The sequence below is a fragment of the Lepeophtheirus salmonis genome, chromosome 1 (assembly GCF_016086655.4).
Source record: "Lepeophtheirus salmonis chromosome 1, UVic_Lsal_1.4, whole genome shotgun sequence".
Lineage (NCBI taxonomy): Eukaryota > Metazoa > Arthropoda > Copepoda > Siphonostomatoida > Caligidae > Lepeophtheirus > Lepeophtheirus salmonis.
In genome coordinates this window covers 13,913,204-13,936,870 of record NC_052131.2, presented here as the reverse complement: position 1 = coordinate 13,936,870, position 23,667 = coordinate 13,913,204, and the positions used below count along the sequence as shown (strand labels likewise).

At 30.6% G+C, this 23,667-nt stretch overlaps 1 protein-coding gene across 1 annotated transcript; it reads right to left on the bottom strand.

The window, feature by feature from the left end:
* Window positions 1-3,253: 3,253 nt before the first annotated feature.
* LOC121126414 (uncharacterized) lies at window positions 3,254-3,808 on the bottom strand. Its single transcript, XM_040721772.1, has one exon. It carries the CDS (start codon window positions 3,806-3,808, stop codon window positions 3,254-3,256), a length of 555 nt encoding a protein of 184 aa, XP_040577706.1.
* Window positions 3,809-23,667: the final 19,859 nt, after the last annotated feature.

Below are 23,667 nucleotides of genomic sequence, written 5' to 3'. Positions count from 1 at the left end.
AAACAAAACTTTAAATGTGTACTATTATTATGAAACAAAAATAAAACTTTTTTGATTTATAAAACATTTCTCATTGCCTTTTAGACAAAGAAAATTATTTTGTTGCACCCTGTATAATTACTGGAGGAAAAAATTTAATGTATTTTTCAAGAGCAGTGGGTGTACTATTAAAATTGTTGTGCTTTTTAAAGGCTGTTTTAAGGAAAATAAGAAAGATTATTTTATTTAAAAAAGTCATTAAATGAAATATGGACATAATTTAAAGGCTTGGCCTTTACAATAAAAAAAAGGTGGTACTGAAAAGGAAATAAAAAATACTTTGAAAAAACGGCCTTTGATAAATATTACTAAATATTTATTAAGAAATACATATGTAGAAATTGAAGGACTCTTCTCATAATTATTTCCATACAAAACTTGGATTACGATCAAACTATATTACCATTTATTAATCTAGTATTTGATTAATGGCATATGTACATAGTTAATTATAGACAGTACCTATTTATTTATGAATATTAAGGAATGCATTCTTACGTTTTATTTATGTATTTTCTAAGAGGATTTTTTTGTTTTTCTTGCATCCTTTGTTGTACAGGTATTATTAATTTATGTCCATAAATTATGTAGCTATAAGAAGACATAAAAACATATTCAGTATTCACTTATCCGTATTTTAAGGGGAAAAGGGTTGTAGGGGAGACGGAATTTCCAAATCTTTTTGTTAAGGGTTAATTTAACTCAAACACACGAAAGCTTAACACATTATACCTAAATATGTAGGCTATTCTTTGAGTGTATTTAAATATTATACGAGTCAGTAGTTTTTTCGGTTATTCCATTTGAATCAAATATTACAACTGAACACATGGAGTGAGAGAGTTGCAACATTAAAAAAACTAGCTTACGTCAAAAATTAAGAAAGTTAGACTCTATCATTTTTTTTGAAGAATAAATAAATTTTAATATCTTTTATGGTGTTGAATAATCGTACCTCTATGTTTTAGAACAGGTAAAGGTTTTTGTTATAGACTACTGATCAGTATTATAGATTTACTCAATCAAAAAATTTCATGCTGACAAGCATGCCTAAATATATCAAATAAGTAGAATGGGCACTCGGTAAAGTGCCAACCTCCGCCTTTTCATAATTAAATATAATTTCTTCTCTGTTTTAAAGTCAAAAATGTGCGATGAGGAATATATTAAATTAATAAAACATAATACCCTAGTATTCATACTTTAATGTGCTATTTATGTATATGTATTGTGTGCCACAAAGAGATCATCTCAGCTCTGTTTCTCAATTTGTTCAAAAGTCATGATTCGTTTTTGTTTGTTTTTTTTAACTTTTAATATTGACCTTGGATTTTTTGCTTTATGATGCACTTTTATTAAACCTAAAAAGGATTTTTGATAATGTATTTTGGAGGTTTTGTGCTACCTTGGCCTCTCAAAAAAATTAATTCCCTCTTACTGTGGCCTTATAAAATCTTTGTTTCAACTTAGATTAAAATTGATCTCTAACTTTTGCCGTAATCCTGGTGAGCAATAATAGATAAATAAACAAACAGCGGCATAATTATAACCTTCATTCAACTTCGTTGGTGGAGATAATTAAGAAGAATAAAAAATACGGGGGAAATTGCAACCCTTATTGCAAATGTCCTTTTTGTACTGAACTTTACAATATCTTCCATTTCAGCTAAATTAGTTACTTTTAAATTTTGATAAATTTGAGGAGCTGATAGCAAAATTAGTTCATATAATTTTTTTTTCTAATTTTTTTTTTTCATTACATCAGAGACAATAAAAAGTTAAAATATAATAATATTGATTCTCCAAAAAATTACTTTTATTCCAAAAAATCCGTCTTTTACAAAAGTTGACTAAAAATAAAAAAACAGATTCTTTTTAACAGTTTGTTATGATAGGTAATTTAAACTTTGTTACTACAGCTTTTTTGATCTTCTAGAAATAGAGCCTATTGAAACATTCTGGGGTCTCTCCTACTTATTTAAATCATTAAATGTCTATTTTAACATCATAATATGTATATTGGGAAATCTAAACTATGAATTTATGTAGAATGGTATGTATTAAAAAAATATATTATTTAGTAATTTTTCAAGTTGAATTATGTAATGTTATTTAAAGCATTCCTGAGTGTTATTTACTTAAGTATCTTTCTTTCTTCTTTTTTTTTTTTTTTTTTTTGATTTTTGAATAATCTTTCCCTATAATATTTATTTACAGTAATACCTCTAATTGTAATACTCTTGGCTATCCAGAGTCTGTTTTTATTTTGGATAATCAGATATGCCAAGTCACATAGATTACCCTTCCAATCAAAGTTAGTCCATATTTTTTCAGATAATCATTTAGTTTTTTAAAAGGTTGATAATGATAACACCATGCAACCACATTTTTGCGTGTAGGCTGAAACCCAAATTTATATTGTTATTATAAAACGAAAGTAATAATAATAAATGTGGATTTCAGCCTCCAGCACTCCAAGACCTTCATTTTGTTGCATAGTATAATTTATTGTCGTGAAATGGTAATAATTCTTGCTTTTATATGTAATACATGGAACATTGCATTTTTTTTAGCATAAAGCATAATTACGTAAATAAATTATATATAAAAAAGTGTAACTAAAAATATGGCGAGTTTCCTTATATATCACGTCATTACCTGTATTCTATCTCACAAAAATACCTTTCCCACTATGGTTCAGGCACTATTGTGTCACTTCATATACAGGGTGGTCCAGATAAATGTGGAAAATCTTTAAAGGCTAGGTAGGATAGAACCATAATTTGTTTATTATTTGAAACCTAGATTTAAGGACATTCAATCATTTATAATGAGATTCGTTTTGTTTTTTTCTACTCTAGAAAGATGACAAAGAATTCGTTTTAGATATCAATTGACATGAAACTGTAAAGAACTTCAAAGTTTTTATATTTTGTTCATCCAGTATTAAAAGTAACAATTCAAAAGAGATTGATGTAGAAGAGGCTACACAACTTTCACAGATATTATTTTATACATTTGTTCATAGTTAATTATTTAATTGAGTAAATAGTAATATTATTCGAAGCGAAGTACAGTTGTGTTTTTAAAGAATATATAATATGTGTTCATCACGATGATTCGAATAATAGCAATTGAATTTTTATTGGTTAAAAAAAAACTGAATGAATTGACAAAAAAAATAACTGAACTGCTAGGCAAGTTGATCATCACGTTAGTTTAGATGTAGTGTTGATCTGATTTTGAAAAATACTGCAGAATGTGTTTCAGGAAGAGTTAAGGCTTTAGTAATGGCTGGTGTAAGAATTCGTTGAAGCATGGCACATGTTGAACCATTTTGTTGAAGTGCATGAGCAGGTAAATGAGCAAGAATGGAGCGTGGAACAGAATGGGGATTCCTGGGTTGAGCAGGAATAATTATTTGGACGGGAACGAGGCGATTGGGATCTGTAATGACCAATTGTTGTCCTATCGTTCCTGAAGATGTGTGAGGCATGCTTGGAGGTGGAGTGGAAGTACTGGAGTTACAACTAGCAGCAACTTTAGATTCCAAGAGTGCTTCTGTGACCGACTTGGAGGGAGGTGGGGGTGGCGCTGGAGGCTCTATGGTGGTAGAAGCATCTAATTTGTTGAACCACAGGGGTTCGACCTCTTGGAGAACGTTTTCGTCAACACTGTTGCCCAGGAAAGGTTCCCGTACTGCATTGACCGTATCAACAATCACAGAACGGTATAAACTTGCTATTGAGGTGACTCTTCTCACACTCATAGTAGTTGAAAGGAAGAAGGGCCAAGGATTCAAAAGAAACAAAACAGATTCCGACGTGTACAGACTCCAAATATGTGCAAATGAAGTAGATGAATACAAGATAGAAAGGGCTACACTTGATAACTTCGGCCACACAGCGCAGGAAGCTTTGGCTGGTTTTGCATTTTTAATCTAGATTCCTTGGATGGGTGGAATAGAACAAGGAGTAAATTATTCCTTCTAAATAGACAATACACCGACCCACATGGCCAAAAAAGTGCAGGAATGTCCTGTTAAAGTACAAAATGTACTCACTTTTGGAGGCCAGATTTTTGGCTTGCTAACAGCCCGATTCTTAACCCTTAATATTTCTATATCTGGGGGAAGGTCAAGAATGAGCCCTGTGCTATGTATTATTCGTATGTGGAGGCCCTGAAGAAGATCCGTACAAATGGCAAAGCTGGATCCGTATTATGAATAATTGAATGCAAACGGCCCTGTAAATGCATATGTTCTTCAATTAACGCAGTGATCTAGATATTTAATCTGTTCTTGCATACAAATTATATCATTTCGGAGATAATTTTAGTATTAAAAGAAAATATGACAGTAAAAATAGTCAAAATATTTAACATCTTAAGTACGAACAGGAACAATACATCTAAAAATTGATTTCTATTGTTTTCACAATATAGTTTTTTTTAGGTATACCTAGTGTAGTATAATGTAGTATCAGTCCTAATTTATTCGGTCCATTCCATTCTTAGGACCAGTTCTATCATTCCTAATGATTGGTCATTAAGACTGTCGGTTCTTAGGACTGTAAATACTAGAACAGACAAAAAAAGAGAAAGTTGAGTGACATCATCATTTATTTTCCTAGGGAAATCCCTCAAATCTTAATTATATTATATTTCTATATATTTCCAGTCCAAGATAGGAGGCATAAGTGGTGGAGCTCTTAATTGGACTGTATTTAACAGTCAATTCCTCGTTATTTAGAATACAAATTATAATACTACAAATGAGCATTAGTAGAAACAGAAATCATTAAAGAAACGAGTCATGTTTTTTTACATTAAGCCTTAAAATGATTGATGTTTAAATGATTATATGATGTATGTGTATTTATAAATTATAATGTTTTACTATTTTGTATGACTGCTGCAAATAAATCTATCTGCTTTTGTTTATAATCATAAAGTTAATTAATTAAAACAATGTTTAATAAAAGGAACGTGGATTCTGTTGTGACAACAAAAAGTTTAATTTGTTTTTGTAAAATATGAACAAAACAAATATTTTTTGTGGGGAATAAAATTCCCTAAAAGTGTGAGTTAAAAACTAAAAAAGATGGAAAGTGGGCAAAAATTCCTAAGAGGAATTTAGTCAAATTCCACAAATTGAATTTTTTTTTATAAATATAATGATGATAGAGATATTTGATTTTTATATGCAAATGGCTTTTTTTGGATATTTTTATACATAAAATATGTATTAATAAGTTTTTAATCTTGTTTTAATGATTTTGGAAAAGATATTTTGGATTTTTTTTATAAACATTTTTTGAGGTATTAGTCTGCTTTTATTCTTAATTTAAATATTTTTATTTTAGGTCAATCTTGAAAAATATGCACAACCTAAACTGTTGACATTTATCAAATTTAAAAATTTAAAAATCCTCAGCTATAATGTAAAAAGTTATAATTCTAAATTTTTGAACAATTTCTGTGTGGAAGGGTCTTATATTAAAATTCGGTCTACAAAAAAATTAGTCTTGGTCTGGTTCTTGTTTTTTAGAAAATAAATTTGAGAACTTTTTTTGTAGGCATCAGCTCCTTTTAAAACATGGAAATTTCTGTCTACAAAGGTCAATTATTTGAATTTTGGGCCACAGTTTGAATTTAATTGATTACCCTACAAAAAATAACTTCAGACCCAACGGGGAAAAAATCGATCTTGGATGGAATCTCAACACTAGTAAAAGAGAACAAATGATCACCCTAACACATGATTTAATTATTTTGAATACATTATGACGACAATATATTTAAGAGAGCTATTTGGTGATAATAAGTGTACCTTTTTGCACTTAATTATCGTAATATTTAAAGACACCTTCAGCTTCATTGTATTTTTCTTATCGGCTGATTAATAGGAAATTGTTGTTGTTTTTTTGCCCAAAAATCTATATCAGTTTCAAATAAGGTGTATCGGTTGAGCTCTAATATCCATACACAATACCTAAGGTAGGATGGATTTAATTTTAAATTAATTGTTCCTTCCTCAATCATCCTTTTTATAATGAATTTCTACAAATACATCTTGGATTTGATTAGATAGATTTAATTTTGTTCCAAGTGGGTTAAAAAGGTTATTAATATATCATGTTTAGAAATAACACAAATTAAAAATATAAGCTCTTGTTTTCTTTTAATGTTCCTTTCATTTGTTAGATTGAGTTACACTAATTAAGTTTATTGTCACAGTTTACAATACAAAGATTTTGCATCTTAAAAACTCACTGTGGTTAATGATGTTTTCTGGCGCCAATTCTTTGAGTTTGTTGAAAACTTTGTAGATAACAATAATCTCCAGAGATTTAGTTTTGAACAAAGCAAGTGTAATATTTTGATATATATATTTAAAATTATGGTTACACTTGTTAGTAGTGGAATTCTCTCCTTCAATAATTTTATGGTTGTCAGGATTATATTCAAATAGTGTAAAATCATTACTATTTCCGAGAAAAAAAAATATTCAAATCATCTTTATCTTTTTGGATTGCAGCATTTTATCCTTCTTTATCATTAAAAAAATCTTTGATTGAATTGAAATGCTTGGCGTTGTAAATTTACGCTTGGAATCACTTAATTTTTTTCATAATTAAAGAGATTTAAGGGGTTGGTATTTGTTACTTTATCAGGACTAAACATTTATATCCTATTAATACCATGACAAGACAAGTAATCTTATCATCATTAAGGTTTTTGATTGAGTTTGTATATAATAAGCCAAAAAAAAAAAAACTTTAGTCTTTCACCTTTGAAATCGTAGCCAAAAAAGTGCATACTTAGATTACTATATTTTTGTTGTCGGCTCTCTTAATATCCTCAAAATTATAAATATTATGGATCGCTAAGGGACTCGGTAGCAAGCAAGACAACCTGTCTCCTAGGTTATTTATTTATCTTGGACAACACTACATGAGTTAATGATATTGTAGCAAGGCGAAACGGTTTTGTCACTACATATTTCTAAGAATTTTACAAAATTAGGATGGCTAACTATATTGAGTGGGACATTGCAAGAAACAAGGATCTTGGTCATATCATTTATGAAATTATTGGTTTCAGGATTTGCTTCAATTAGATTTCTTGTATCCATCTCTAAGTTTCTCTCGTGAGTAACACTTTTAGTAAGTCTTCGAATGTTGAATTTTGACATTGTTTTGGTCTTAAAATCACAAAGGCGACATGAAAAATACTTGGAGGCATTGTCCCATGGTTTCAAAATTTTGTTCCTCTCTTGAATAATCGTAATTTACCATATTTGTACATAAAAAGTTATTTTATAAAATAAAATTATAATTTATATTTCTTTTTATTAACAATTTTAAATAAAAAAAATTGGTTAACGAGTATATACACTTTATCAATTAAGCTTTGTTTTTTCATTAAATAAACGAAAATAACAAGGCTGAAATTTATTCTATTATATATATTTACATTTTCATATTTATCAATTATCTTTCTTTCAAAACAATTTATAATTATTATATAAAAGCGTGTCCACGACTTGCAATCCTATTGATATGAAGTATGTTGTGGATCCATGAATGCGATTTTCTTTGTTGAGAGCGTTACCATTTCAGAACAAGACACTAATGAAGTATAACGGCATCTTTTTACTCATAATTGAACGTTCAAGAAGTCATTTATCCTTGATAAATACAGAGTAATATAATTAATTATTAGTGAAACTTAAACCATATATTATATTCAAAACCTGATTGAACATACTTATGTTCATAAAAGACGGAGAGTAACATTAAGGATTAGTTGCTGAGTTATAACATTAAGTCCTTGTAGGACTCCGAGTAGAATTAAGGATTGGTATCGGAGTAATTATTGTCATTGTCTTGATTTACTTCCTTCTATCATTCCCATTCACGCCACAGCTGCTTGTAGCTGATGAAATTGAACGTCATGACAGCTAAGTTGCTATCCTCAAAGAGTTTCTTTTTTTTTACATGCCCAAAATACACAATTTTCATCAAAAGCTACCTTCGACTAGAAATAAATTACTTACTGTTCATAGATTTAAAAAAACCAACATATGTTGAAGTAAGATACAATCAAGTATTCAGCAATGATCAGGAATTCTTATTACAGTGGCAGATCTGTTTAGACTAAATGTAGGAATATTTTAAAAGTACAGTGTGTTTAGTTGTCGGTATTGAGATAGTTTTTGATAAGCAATAGTAATTGAGTATGTTATCAAACATCCTGCGAAATCTTATCAACAAATTGCAAAAAAAATCCCTGAATCTTCATGACATCTAAGCTGCTCTCCTCTAAAATATTCTTCAAATTGTCAGGGTGACCATGTTGATTTATGGTTTCTATTTTTTTAAGATGCCCATTCCACACTGGACTTTCACATTTGACTATAATGTTTACTTAAACTTAATTAGTGTAACTCCATCTAACAAATGAAAGGAGCATTAAAAGAAAACATGAGCTTATGTTTTTAATTTGTGTTATTTCATACTCTGTCATTGATGAGATTATCAATTCAATGTATATATTAATTAATATCTATTTTCTAAGTAATAATGAACAATTTGCAACAGAAACAATACAGAAAATAGTTGCAATATGTATTTCTTCAAATTTTTCCATTCCCTTTTGACAATTGAGGTTAAGAAGGGATAAAAAATCTATTAGTGTCTCACTAACACAAAAGTTTACACTGTATTTTGTTGTCAGCTGTAAACAATTATCAACAATTATAAAATAATAATTCCATAGTTGCGTAGAATTGATCAACTAATTTGGGATTTTCTCGTTTTCTTATCCAAAGAAAAGAAACTATAAAACAATAAATTTAATGACGCGCCCTCACTTCATATTATCTACTTACACATTTAACTACTATGAAGAGAATGTTCTTCACTCCCTTTTCTAATTCTTCAAATGATTAAATTCCCTTTCTACCTCTACCATAAATATCTTTTGATTTGGATTGTAGTAGCTCAAATAATATAAGCTATAACACGTAAATCAAACCACTTATACACACCTCATTAATTCTCAATCAATGACATTATTAACACATCTCTATATTAGTATATAGCAAGAAGATAAAAGTCCTTTAGTAAAATATTGATTGTTCTTATGGTTTTATCATTAATTTTAGCATTGATTTTAAATTGTTGTTTTTGAAAGAATGAATGTTTCTCTTTACGGAAGAATGAATCACGTCTAATGAGGTATACACAACCTTACTCTTCAATTTTTTTTGTTCATGTTTACATTTTACAATTTTGTACAACTGGATATATATTTAAAGTGATAAAAATCTTTTGTATTTTGGGCATGTTAAAAAAATGAAACCAAAAATCAACATGGTAACTTAGACAATTCAAAGAATGTTTCGAAAAAGAGCAGTTCAGGTGTGATGACATTTCATTAAACCATCTACGAGCAGCAGTAACAAGAAGGAGGAATAAAAAAATTAACGAAGACAAAGGCAAGAATTACTCTGATGTAGATCCTCAATTCTGCTCTGCCCAACAAGGACTTGCAATATAACTCCTAAGCAATCCTCAAGGTTACTCTTCGTCTTTTATGAGCACACTTGAATTTGCATTGCTCAATCAGGTTTCGAATACAAAGCGTAGAAAAAGTACTGATATCTGCCTTTAGGTAGTCATTAAAATACTCCTAGTTGATCAGGATGATGTTGTATATATATCATTTTATTTTATAATATTTTTTACTATAACAAGGGCACCCCTTGCACACATTGGAAACGTAGTCCTTTTTCACGATCATCCACTACTGGTTAACGGAGGTCTTCAGGTAGCGGACTTTGCAAGCCTTCTTCTCAAATTACCACTTAATTGTGTAATCCAGTGGATTCAGATCTGGGCTCATTGGGGACCATTTTTGACCTGAAGTTCATGTTGAAACTAAGCTTAAAATTATCAACCTATTGATTTGTATTATAAAATTGAATATACATATTTTAGTTACACATATTGGTATAAAGATAAGCCCGCAATATGAAATGTTTTGAACCTTTGGATTTTGAGAGAAGTGACAAAATACCCAGCGTTACGGACGTTACGGAAATGGACAACCTTTTTAGACTCACTGAACTTATGATGAAAACTCTGTGAATATATATTTCAAAGACTAACAATCATAAATGTAATTTTGTAGGGAAAGGTTTGAAGTACCCAAAAATCATATTTAGAAAAACTTTTTTTTTTCCTGTTAAAGAAAGAATCACAAAACATTGTCGTTACTGGTGTTACACGTCTGAAATAGAAAAAAAATACTATGATAAATAATGCTTTACCCAAATATGTTTAACTTCAGTGGCCCATTTAAAGGGTCAAGCCAGTCTGGAGGGCTGTCTCTTTTTTAGTTATTTAGTTTAGTTGCTTAGTTTATGAATATTGTTTGTCAGCCAAACAGAGAGAAAGTAGCCCTCTGCTGGAAACTGCGAACTGGGGACTGTTCAGTTGGCGAAGAAAGATATATAGAGAGCTGCTGGTAAGTGACTATGAGATATCTAAAGTATGCCTGCAGAATCACACAGTTATATCACACACATACAACCAAATACATCTATCCACACACATCATCACACTCTCACCAAGGGATTTATTATTTGGTGTTATTTTTTATTTTTTTATTCTTCTTTTTTTACAAGCTAAAAAGCTAGGCATTAAAGTATAAATAAATTCAAATTAAAGACATATTTAAAACATACAATCATATTAAAATTTGTGAAAATTAAAATTAATGGAACCAACAACACCTCATTTTTTCGTAGGAACTGAATTTTGGTTCCTGTGTCATCTTTATTTGGTACTGGTGGTTGAAGAGAGATAAGTGTACAGGTATGATGACTGAGTAGTAGAGTACATTCATATAATTGTTGAAATAAATTATTTTTATTAGAAATAAACATTTCAAAAAATAATAGAAATGTACACTTAATATTATAACTATTTGTGCTATACCTAGGAAAAACTAGAATACAAAAATATTTAGTGAACATTTCATACAAGATGAATGAAAGGAGGAGAGGACTTATTTCAATCCTCATAGGAAGAATGAAACTACTCTCAGTCGATGTCACCTTAAGCCTCATGCTATTCCATCTGTGTTGAGAACATTCCTTCCCTATTAATCCAACCCCGTCTAACTACCAAAAGTACAATCTCAACTCCATATGCAAGGTCCAATTATTTATCCCTTCGATTTTCAATTATTTTGAGCAACTATTAGTATTAGCAAGTTCTCATGAAAGGAAGACGTTAATCAATGAAGTTGCTTGTTATATGCAATGTGCATGCTGTGGGCAACACATGTAGCTCTTTTCTTTATAGAATCATTGTAAAAAAGGCTTATCGTTATTTACCTAGTGTTTCACATTTGCTAAAATTATTTGGGGCCTTGAATTTAAAGACCCGGATATCTTCTTTTAACAATAAATATCTCAAGATGCGTTTAAATTCAATTTTTTATCAAAGTAGAATAGTGTCTATAATATTCGACAAAGTTTATTCCTTAAAAAGGATTTTTTGATTTTTGTTGGAGGAAAAATCTATGGATCGGACGCTGATAGCACACCCACATGGGCGGTGGTATATTTTACGATTAAAAGTGTAGCAACTAAATATAATGATATTGTTGCCATGGTTACAGTTGTCACAATAAATTGCAAAATGATTAAAGAGTGGGCTACGTCTGCAACTTAATTTTTAACGGAAATTTGATACGATATAATTTCGTTAGCTTCTGATGGGCATGCCTCAAATCAAAAATTCTATCATCAAGAATTATGTTAAAGGAGCCAAATCTGTTTTCTATTGGAAATCACATATTTTTTTTATATGACACCGTGCATTTTTTAAAAATTTCTACAATAGTTTCAGAATCAACATGCTATTTATATTCCCTTTAATTATAGAAAATATGTTTCAATATGGCAAATCTCAAGCACTTATTTGAACTTTATGAAAAGGAACAGGGTTTGCATTTAATATATGCATATCAACTCAACCATAAGATTTTGGCTCCGAAATCTATAGAAAAAGTAAATTTGGCAAAGCGGTTCTTCAGTCCATCTACTATATTTGGCCTTTGGCAATATAGTAATGAACATCCCGATTGAAATCAAACTACGACATTCCTTGAAATAATTAATAAGTTTTTGTCCATGAAATCGATTAAACTCCCGAAATTAGGATTTTTAGAGGCTTGAGAGGAAGAAAAACCTATTTCTCAAAGATGTGCCAAATTAATTTGGACTGTTTGCGTAATTTCTTAACTTGGTGGTTATCTTGGAAGGTGACACCTTGAAAAAACGGCATGTTGCGCAAAAAAAATATTGACCATGGTATTTACTCAAGCTAATGGACGCGTTTAACTACTTAGTTTAAAGCTTTTGTCCAGACCGTTAATTGGTTGAATTTAAATTAGCTCGCACAACAATATATATGAACAATATTTGACGGATAAAACGATACAAAAGAATCCTATGATCGTTTCTCATAAAAGAAAATATAGCACAAGTCCTTCAATGGGCTCTTACATTATTTTATCTTTTTATTGAAATGTCACACGAACTGTACAGCTTAATCAAATATTAGCAAAATCTATGTACATTGACTAGATAAATATACTCATGTTGAACATATATATATGTACAATATACATACATAAATGAAATCATTTTTTTAAAAGATCAATTAAGGAATGTCTTTGATCCCAAATGCATCAAGTATATATTTAATATAACATAAAACTGTTTTAAATATTGTAAAGAACTTGAGTAATACATTGAAGGTAATAGGTTGTATGTACCTACTTTTACATCCATTCATATCTAGAAATGTTCATTAATCATACTATCAAGATAAATATATATTAGTGGACATAGTGTAGTTTGGTTTATGTACCAGAACTATGGTGGTACTGGAAGACAGAGTCATTAAAAACGCTACTATATGGATATTTAGTTATGTAAGTCGTGTGTATTTTTTAGATGGCCCGTTTTTTGTTTGTTTTTGTTTTTTAATTGGTAATCTGAAGAATTAATTTTCTTTTCCTCAGTTGTTTTCATTAATATTTAACTCATGAGTTTTGAGCTTATTTTCCATTTACATTCAATTATATTCAAAACCTAATTGAACATTTGAATGTGCTCATAAAAGATGGAGAGTAACCTTGAAGATTTATTGCAGAGATCTAATTGTAAGTCCTTGTTGGAGTAGAATTGAGGATCGATATCCGATGAATTCTTGCCATTGTCTTTGTTTATTTCCTTCTCCCTCCCTGATCTAATGAAACGTCATGACAGCTAGTCTACTCTTCTCTAAAAAAATTCAAATTTTCAGGGTTACCATGTTGATTTTCGGCTATGAGATTAAGAAAATATATTAAACCCCCCACTCAGTACCTAGCAATGCTATAGGCAGAAATTACAGTAATGTCGATCCTTAGTTTAACTTTGAGTCCAACAAGGACTTACCATTATGACTCCATAACAAATCCTCTAACTTACTCTTCGTCTTTGAAGCACAAATGATCATTTCATACTCATTATTCTCTCTTCAAGAATAAAAGAGTATCATATATCACGCAGTCTTTATGAAATTATTTAATTCCAATATCAAGCCTGTAAAATGCCTCTTTTTGGTGTAGGTATACATTTGACGATTTGAAGAGGCATTTTTTTCATAAAAATATGATAAATGGCCTTTTGAACTTATAGGATGTTATTTTAGTAATTTCTCAGTTCTTCTACCTTTGTAGCGGGTGCTCTGGAGCCTTCGCTTACAGGCTTATAGTACTATATGGATAATCACCCCTATGGAAGTAATATAGGGTTAAAAGCTTTTTTTTCTATATTTGAATTGAGAAAGTATATAATACCGGTACAGAAACAGAAATATTGGTATAATCACTAATAGCAGAAACGCACGTGGAGTTTTTAAACCCTCTTTGCTTGTAGGGATGAAATATATTTCATACATATATTTAAGTCATTAGAAAATGATTTTTTTTCAACCACCAAGACGAATTAATATATATATATAATAGTCTTTTAGTATCATTGAACGTTAAATATGTTATATTTAATTTTAAATCTTGGCATACTTAAAAACACCCATTTTCTAATAGACATTACAGTAAATCTATATAATATATTATATTTAGTATATGCATAGAAAAAGAATGAAAGCAAGCTCCTAATACAACTCATGTTTTTTTGGGTTTTTTTTTAAAGAAGAAATACATGTTATGTAATGCATCAGCAATAAAACAATCTTGAACATAAATAAAGAAAGGGAAAAAATCCCAATTTATTAATTTATTTCATATAGGGATGCTTTTTAAAATTGTCCAATATTTTAAAGACTTGTATAGTATATAAAATAACTGTCTGAAAGGTTTTGTTGTTGAATATAACTTTTCCCCAAAAAAAACATGTGAACAAAATATTAAATATTCATATGCCCTGGAACATATAATTTTTGCATAAAATGGACAAATTCTAACGGGAAATGGAAAGGAAAAGAAACAGATTATAACTCTATTAAAAGTTGAGTCAATCGGAAAATTGTTTTTTGTTTGCAGGTGCAAAAAGCGATTGGAGGATATAATTTAGTCAGGGAGTGGAACAACCAACTCTGTGAGAACTCCAAATTTTTCCAATGTGTACAAATATACTTTACACTCAATTTTGAGAAAAATAATTGAAGCTTGATTGTGTGTTGACGGGCCACATATTAAAAGCATGAGAGAAAGATGATGCCGCCAGCCTCAAATAGAAAAAGAAATAAGTGATGTATATTTTTATTATTATTTATAATTTAAAAGTTGGGAAAACACACCTTTAAAAAAATAAGTAATATAAGTTTTCACCCTTTCCTTATTTTTCACTCTTTTCTAAATATTATTATTAGTAGAGTAGGTTTACCCGGTGTTGCCCGGACATTAAGAAATTAAAAATAAATTTGAACTCTTTTGCTTCGTATATAAAAAAAAAATAAAGAATGATTCTCGCTGCATATTCTTATGTATCTTTACACACATTTCACATGCTATTCGTTTGCTCAACTTTAATATTATTGTCAAAAATCCTTTTTCTTATTCTGTCTTCTTCACTTTTTTTTTCTCTAAACTTTATAATCTCCTTTAAAAAAAGTGTTCAAAGATACATACAAAAAAAATATTATAAAATGTTATTTTATGGTTGTCTTTGTTAACAGAACCATTTCTGGAGACTTAAGAAGCTAAATAAAAAAATTCAGCAAAATCCATTCATTGTATTGCCGTGAATCCCGGACACTCACACACAAAGACATTCGTATTTAATAGATAGATGAATGTCTTTTATAAACAAAAAAATATTTTGCTTAAATGGAGTTATTTACATTCCAGTTATTTTGTTGGAATGAACTTGTGTTTTTTAAGGAACTATATACAAAATAACTTTATAAATAATTTATCTTTCAAATGAGGAATATTCTTTATCAATTGTTATTACTTTTAATTTTTTCTATATAGTTATTTTTACGACAAAATAGGGCTCTGAATCGTCATGATTCTCAAAAAAAATGATTTAAGAAATAAATATAGAAGGATTTAAAGGCCATTATATTTTGGTTTACAGGTTTTAATTGTCATTTTTCTGTTATACAGCTTAAATAAAAATAATAAATGTGAATTTTATCCAGTGGGCAGAAATGCTGTTGCATAGCATGCCAAATTGAAGAAAAAAAAATCGTATCCAACGAACTACTTTGGATATTTAAACGATCTAAAACACTGTTATGACCTCTAAATAAAATCAAATAAGTATCAGAGCTCAATTCAAAATTTTAAGACAAGTGGCTCAAGGAATAAAAGTTTATTAATGTGGAATGTTAAAATAAAATTTACACATAGTTGGACAATCTATCAAAACTAAAGGAAACTTTTTTTAATATTGCTTTCGAATGACTGTGATCCCTTACAGATCCAATGCCAATTTATATGAGTAAGTTAGCGTTCCGACAAAAATTATCAAAATTAAATTAGAGGCTTGTTTAAGCTTCAAGATGATATAATTTGGTAAATCTTCATCAAATCATCCAGGGCATGTCACCGTTAATCCTCGATTTTCTTCAAAATCGCAGCAGAGTTAGTTTTTATAAAAATGAGATTATCCTGAAAATTTGAACGTCTAACTCCCAGCGGTTCCCGAGATATCAGATTTTTTATAAATCAGCTGTGTCGAGAATCCTGTTGAAAATCGCGACATTTAAAATGAAATTTTTGGTCATAAAATCTGTTCCACAGGTGCAATAGATCTAAAATTTTGACCAGAAAAGCTAATTGATACGAGCAAACCAAAAATTGCAAATCTTTTATTTTTCATATAGAATAACAGTTCTTTGTTTTTTAGTTCCATCCACATTAATCGAAAAAAATGATGTTTGAATAATATCTGACAAAAACTATTGTTGACATCTCTTCCTAAGTCCCTAAACTTCATTTTTACCAAAGATTTATTTTGGGAAACAATTCCTTCTTACAAAATTAATAACTTCAATTTGGTGCAAAATTCACTATTAATTTTTAGATAGGAAATAAAAGTATCAAACTGGAATAGAACTATTTAGTCCTTCTATGACCACCTACTACCAACCAACCGAGGAACCACCCTTTGGTATATTTGGAATCAATAAACAACAATATTTAAGAGAACAGTTCAACCTTTTGGACGTCAAAATGTAATCATTAGATATTTTTATAATCTTAATCATTATCTTGAATTATAGGAACGTCCTAGTGCACCTCGTCACGGACTCTTTATGAAGTTGGCCAATAGAAGCAAGCTGAAGGTTGACAAATAGGACATCATTTGTATAAAACCTGGGATTATAGTTTAGCAGTTCATCTGAATCCAAGAGAGGCTCATCTCCCTCCAAAAGTTCCACAATTGACAGTGGTGTTAGACATTTCTTAAAGTCCCATAAACAGTATTTTGTTAAATTTATCTCCAGTGTAACTTGCAAAACTATTCAGGGCTGTTCACAGCTAATCTAATACAAATTCATGTTATTTAAGCTGCTTCCCTCCAAAACATTCTTTAAACTATCAAGGTTACCACGTAAATTTTTGGTTGTTTTTGATTTGTTTTTAGCATACCAGTGGATAGGATTATTTTGATCTCTGGTCATCCTGTGAATCTTATTTTTCAATGTTTTTACTAAGGAAGGCGTAGAACTACTACTACTCTGTTTATGTTGATAAAATGGTAATAGAAAATCAGTTATTATGCAATTCAACTACATATTTTCATCTACTTCAGATTCCAACAGTAAGAGTCAGTCGCTCTCCGAAATCATTAATCCAAAAGCGCTGAACACTAAATCTTCTGCTGCCTTACGGAGGGGGGCTATCCTAGGCCACTATAATAGATGACGAGATGACTCCACTTGGATTTTACAAAGATACAGTATTTCTCCGGAGGTTTGAGGTCATATAATTTATAAATAAAGAGCTTGTAGCTAATCTATAGCAAAACCACATTTGTTTCGAGTTTTCTGAAGGGATTTTTTAGAATACTTCTCTTAAAATATGCATTATCAAATTAAAATAGGTGAACTTTCAAGGTCATAAACTATTTTTTAACATTGATGACCAACTCTTAGGATTAATATCTCTTAAAATATGAATTTAAAATCAAATTTTTCTGACCGGACATTGACGGAGCTGAAGTGTGAACTTTCAAGAAGAGGTGCCCACACTCATAGAAGAAAAATCCAGTTGATTGAGCGTCTTCAATCATATGATCGGAATGGTGATGTCGTTGGCTCGTCTTTTCAAATTTCTAAGATACCCACGTTGAAGATGATCCTAGGCCAAAACGACATAAAAAGCATATACGGATGAGCTACGCATGAAAAAAATAAATTACAGCAATTGTTCAGGCATTGACGTCTCATCATATACATTTGGATCTGTCGACCTACTTGATCACAATTATTTAACACAGCCATTTACTAATTATTAGGTAAAAGACATTGTTAAATTATGCTCATCAGAAATCAGAAATATAGAGATAAAGACACAGCAGAAATCATTTTCACACTCATTGAAAGAAGAAAGAACGTGGCAGTTAACTGCATCCAGAGTTTGAGACGTTTGCAAGGCTACAAAAAGATAAGATTTCACTAAATTAGCTGAGTCTATTTTTCTACCACCAACTCTTGTTTCTGTCACTATCTCCCATGGTAAAGCTCATGAGTCTTCAGCCCAAATAAAATATTATCATTCTACCGATAATGAAGTCAAAAAATGTGGGTAGTTCATTGATGCTGAATATAACTTTTTGGCTGGCTCTCCTAATGGATGTGTCGGTGAAAATGCTATTCTTGAAATTAAATGCCCTTTTACAGGACAAAATGAAAAAAAATTGTCCTGGCCCCAATTTTTCACTCTTAGAAATTCGAAATGGAGAAATAAAGCTGAAAAAGAATCATCACTACTTTTACCCAGATTCAAGGAAACTTCGTGTGACTAAAAAATCAAAACGTTTTTGAGTACTCTTCCCATTTAAAGATCTATCTATTGAGGAAGTATTTTTTTGACAATGACTTCTTTTCTAAAAAAAATTATTTATCTTATAAAATTTTATTATGAATATTTAGTTCAATACATATCAAGGCAAATTTAATTTCGTATATATATATATTTATTTATTTATAGTTTTATATAATTTCCTTAAATACATAATATCAACATGGTTATTTTTGCGTCTTACTCTATATGCAGTTATATCAGCAAAAAAGGCGCCGAAGAAAGTTAAAGATATGCTTCTAGTAATTAATGCCTCTTTCATTTCAATTTATGTTTAACCCATGATAATGAAAATAGAAGCTATAGAAGGGTCAAAACTACTTTTACTAAATACATGGACAAAACAGTACAGTACGTATCACAGACCCGAAGGTAACTGATTTTCTTGTATTTTGTCTAGGAATTTTAATTTACTATATTCTTATAAAAGTTACATAAAACAAAGCAAACATATAAAATGGGTCCTCCTTTTCTAGTTTTATTGCAATCAAATTCCGCCTGGATAATTAAATTTGTGTTAGCAAGTCCTATAACTCGCTCAACATGAATTCGCTTTGAAGCGATTTTCATGTCATTTACAACATTGGATCCTGGAAGTTGATTGATGCCTCACATTGGCGTATTAACTTTTTCGTTTTGATTTGAAAAAAAAAGTCTTGCACCATAATGCCTCTATTGGCCATGATAGAATCTCCTTTTGAAAGTCGAGCATCCTTGAGTAATTCAGATCTTTTAATTATTTGACGGTCACTACATGCGCCTCCATACGCAGGTGAGAGGTAGAAAATTCGACCTTTTTGACTTATTCCAATTATTGTTTTAAGTGTATTAGAGTTTTCATAGGAGCTCCATGTCAACCTTTGATCCTTAACATTAGATGGCTTATTTATTCTGACCTCGGTTGCATCTAGTATCAGGAAACTTCCATTTAAAGTCTTTAGGCATGTTAAACTTGGTGATAACCATGGGTAGAAACAGAATAATTTCTTTAAATTGATAATATAAGAAAGTGCCACGTCTTGAAAACTTTCCCAACAGATGTTCAATGTATTTAGAATAATAGAGAGCTCCAAATCCTCTTTATTTTGACGAAGCTTCATGAGGGTCAAGAAAAGCTCCTTCTTTCCCGTTGAATCGTGATTTTTATAATTACGATGATCGACAGCAGGCTCAAGACGTGAGAAAAGGTAGTTTAAATGATTTATGTCTTGCATCCCTGTGTAGTAAGAAATAAAGGAAAAAATAACTATTTTAATATTTCAGACAAATTTTTAATTGTTTAACACACCTGATGAGTAATCAACAAAATTTTCAATAGAAAAAATGGGTCGAACGAAATTTTCTCCTGTAATTAAAGTTTGAAAGTTCTTTTGTTTTGTTGAAGTGGTATCCTTTTGACATTATTTTCCTCGAGTATTGTCAGAACTTTCTTGATCCTCATTTTCGGTGATAACATCCACTGTATCTACGTCCATATAGAGGTTAGCCATTTGAATATCATAGACATGTGCCTAATAAAAAAGACAATTATAAATGGGAACAATATAAAGTTATTAATCTTGCTTCAGATTGACTTTCCTTTGGTTAATAATTTTAAAAATTTGTGTCTATCTTCCTTTCGTTTCGTTTTTCTGCTCTATCGTGACGAGTTGAGTATCCGTGCTTCATTTTTGACCACGGAAAAAGAGAGGGAACTGCATTAAGTTTCAAATGCAGGTTTGATCTTCCTCCAAAAACTTAATAGTATTGCATTGGTTCCTCTAAATCCTCTTCCTGGAAGTGAATCCTGCATATGACGGATGTAGATGATGGTTTCCAAAGCATTTCCTTACTACAAGGGACAATTCTTTTCCTGGCAATCTGCTATTTCAAAGAAATGCTCCTTTGAACCCCCCTCTCCTTGAGCAACCAGGAACAACACAATAGGATGGCATATCCAGAAGATTTATTTAAAATATTCTTTTTTAGACAAACATAAAATAATATATAGAATTAGTATTGTATTCAAAAGAATGGTTTTACTTTGATTAAGGTTTTTTCTCACTAGTGACACCAAGGGGTAGTTTATAAGCTCAAAGTTCTCATACCCTATTGTAAATATGAGCAAGTCGTAGTACCATAATGTATGGATTAAATATCAATAACAATTTTTTGATAATACATTTAGACAAAGGAATTCTTTATAAATGTTTAACAAGATTATTGAAAATTTAATCTGTGGTAGAAACTGATCAAAGCGCTGATCTTCATTGCATTTAACGTCAGAAAGCATTAGCTTAGGGAATCTTCTGCTAATAGTTTCAAACATAATTTACAAGGATATTATTTTTGAAGATATAATTTTCTCAAATATAGATCTTTTGTTTGTAATTTATAATTATATTGCATAAGAAAACGGACACAAAGAAAATGAAGAACTATAGGAATTTTTTATCGACTTCGTTGTATTGTAACCACTACAGCAGGATTAGACAACCTTTGAGACATGTAGTATCAACTTCAACATTTCTAATCAATGAGTGTGCCACTATCAACAATAATGGTAAAAACACACACAAACTAGGGGAATATGTTCTAATTTGCGCGTGCTAGTGAATAAGCCTACCAAGATGGCCAAGGATTTCAACATGGGTGCAACAACAATGACAGACCTTATTCAAGATGACCTTGGGAGGTATCCCTACAAATTGAAGAGGCACCAGCGCCTGTAGAGCAAGTTCAAGCCTAAAAGACTTCAGAGAAGCAATTTCATTCTTCAGAAGCTGAAGTCTGACACTGTTTCAAAGACAAGACGGTCTGGCCTCTCCAGCCCCGACCTAAACGTCATGGTTTCTTCATGTACTTCATTCTTGAGAACAGAGCCTTTGTGACTCACAGCAAGAATTTGGACAACCTGAAACCCAAACTGTTGGCTGCCTGGAACTCCATCACCGTAGACTTAGTGTGTGCAGCATGTAAGTCCTTTCCAGAGATACTTCGGCTGTGATCAAGGCTAAGGGTGGCCATTTCAAATGAAATTTATGTCACATGTTTTCGGAACTTCTGTTAAATTATGTCTATAATTATATGCAAATTATGTAATTAATTATTTCATTAGTACTTTAATAAACATTTAACAGGACTTTCCGTGGACCTTGTACATATATATATGTATATTAATATTTTATTTATTTATTTTTTTTATTTTTATTTTTATTTTTATTTTGGGGGAAGGGGGGTCTAGGTTTTTTTAATATTTGCTGTGGATGCTTAATTTCGTGCAATGACTTTTTTTCAAAAGAGATCCATAAAAAAATTTCACACCTTTTCCTCATTGAATTTTTTCTTACATATTGATATATTTTTCTTGCCCAAAACAAAAATTATTTCATTTCTGAGAGGGCTATATCCCCTCCAGTCCACCCTCTGCAGGTGCTTTGTTCACCAGTTTCTGTCCACTCGGATGATGATTGTTTGGATACCAGAGTGAAATGATGGATATCCATGTACGCGGAACCCTTATTTGAACAGAGCTTTTTCATGGACAAATGATCATGCATTATAAAGGTAACACGTTTTTTTTGAAATCTTTACAATGTCAGTTAACTCACTTTCCGATCATTCTAATCGATTTTGTAAAAGTTTTCATGTTTTATGTTGTTACCACCTCATTTGGATATCCACTGAGTTATGCATCATTGGTGTCTCTACAAAAACGTTTGAAGTCAACAAATTAACGTTTTCATGACTATTCATGGCGCTTCTTATTCTCTCTTGCTTAAATATTATTGGTAGTGATGAAAATTGTCCGTACTTTGGGCATGTTAAAAAAATGAAAATCAACATGGTAACCCCAAAAATTTGAATAACGTTTTGGAAGAGAGCAGCTTAGCTGTCAAGATGTTTTATTATAACGACAACAGCTAAGTGAAAGAAAATTCATTCTTCAGATTACCAATTTTTGAAAAAAACCGGGCCAGCTAAAAAATACCCACGATTTACATAACTAATTATTGGCCAGACAACCTACATATTTTCTATAAACTATGAATGTTGCCCTTCCTGACCTGTTATTTGAAAAAAATAATTTTACTTTTTAGAAGCTGAGATGGACTTTTGTACGTGATAGCCGTTTCAAGGTGGTACAATTTTAAATATTCAATTAAACAACATATAGAGAAAATAGTTCAAAGGAAATATAATTTAAAAAGTTAAACTAACTAACTATGCTCTTGAAGAAACCTGGCAATTTTTTTTTATCTATTTGCAATGTGATAAATTGATTTGACTTACGAGCTCCGTTTTCTACAAGTTAAGCTTATAGGTCAAGGTATATGAATATTTTGTTATTTAAATACAAAAATAATTTTGTACCTTTAAAAAAAAGACTCCCTTACAATATGACTATCTAAGTTATTCTAATGTTTATTGAGTTTCAGGTATTTTTTTATTAATGTAAATACAAGTACATACATGGCCATACGGTAGTTTAAGTCAAATTTAAACCCACTCTTTTGTACGGTTCACAATTACAAGGAAAATATTTTGGAAAGTAAGAGAGACTTAATAGGCAGAGTTAACCCACATACACCTCCAAAATCACACATTGACATGGTTAAAATTCTAGACAAGCATACACGCTCTTCGTCTGGTGGTAAGAAAAGCAAACCTGACACTGATTAATAGTTCTCAGGAAAGGGAGGGAAAATTAGCCAAAGCTGTGAATCTACTTGATAATTATTTGCTTGTTTTAAATCGTTGTTGTTCATATAAAGGGTGATTCAAAACTAGCGGTTTTTGGATTGTAAAAATAAAACAAATAAAATATTATATTATGGTCAAAACTTTAATATCAAGCAAAAAACGATCCTTTACAATTGTTTCTAGAAAATAATCCCTTTCATATGTTGGCCGCAACTGGCCTTTAAATGGTCCATTTATTTGCGCCAATTTTCTATGACGCGTTCGAGCATTGTGACCGGAATCTCACGAATAACTCGCTCAATAATGACATCTAATGATTCA

Excerpts from the sequence above, each read along its gene's own strand:
- LOC121126414 (XM_040721772.1), bottom strand. The coding sequence starts at position 3,808 with ATGAGTGTGAGAAGAGTCACCTCAATAGCAAGTTTATACCGTTCTGTG.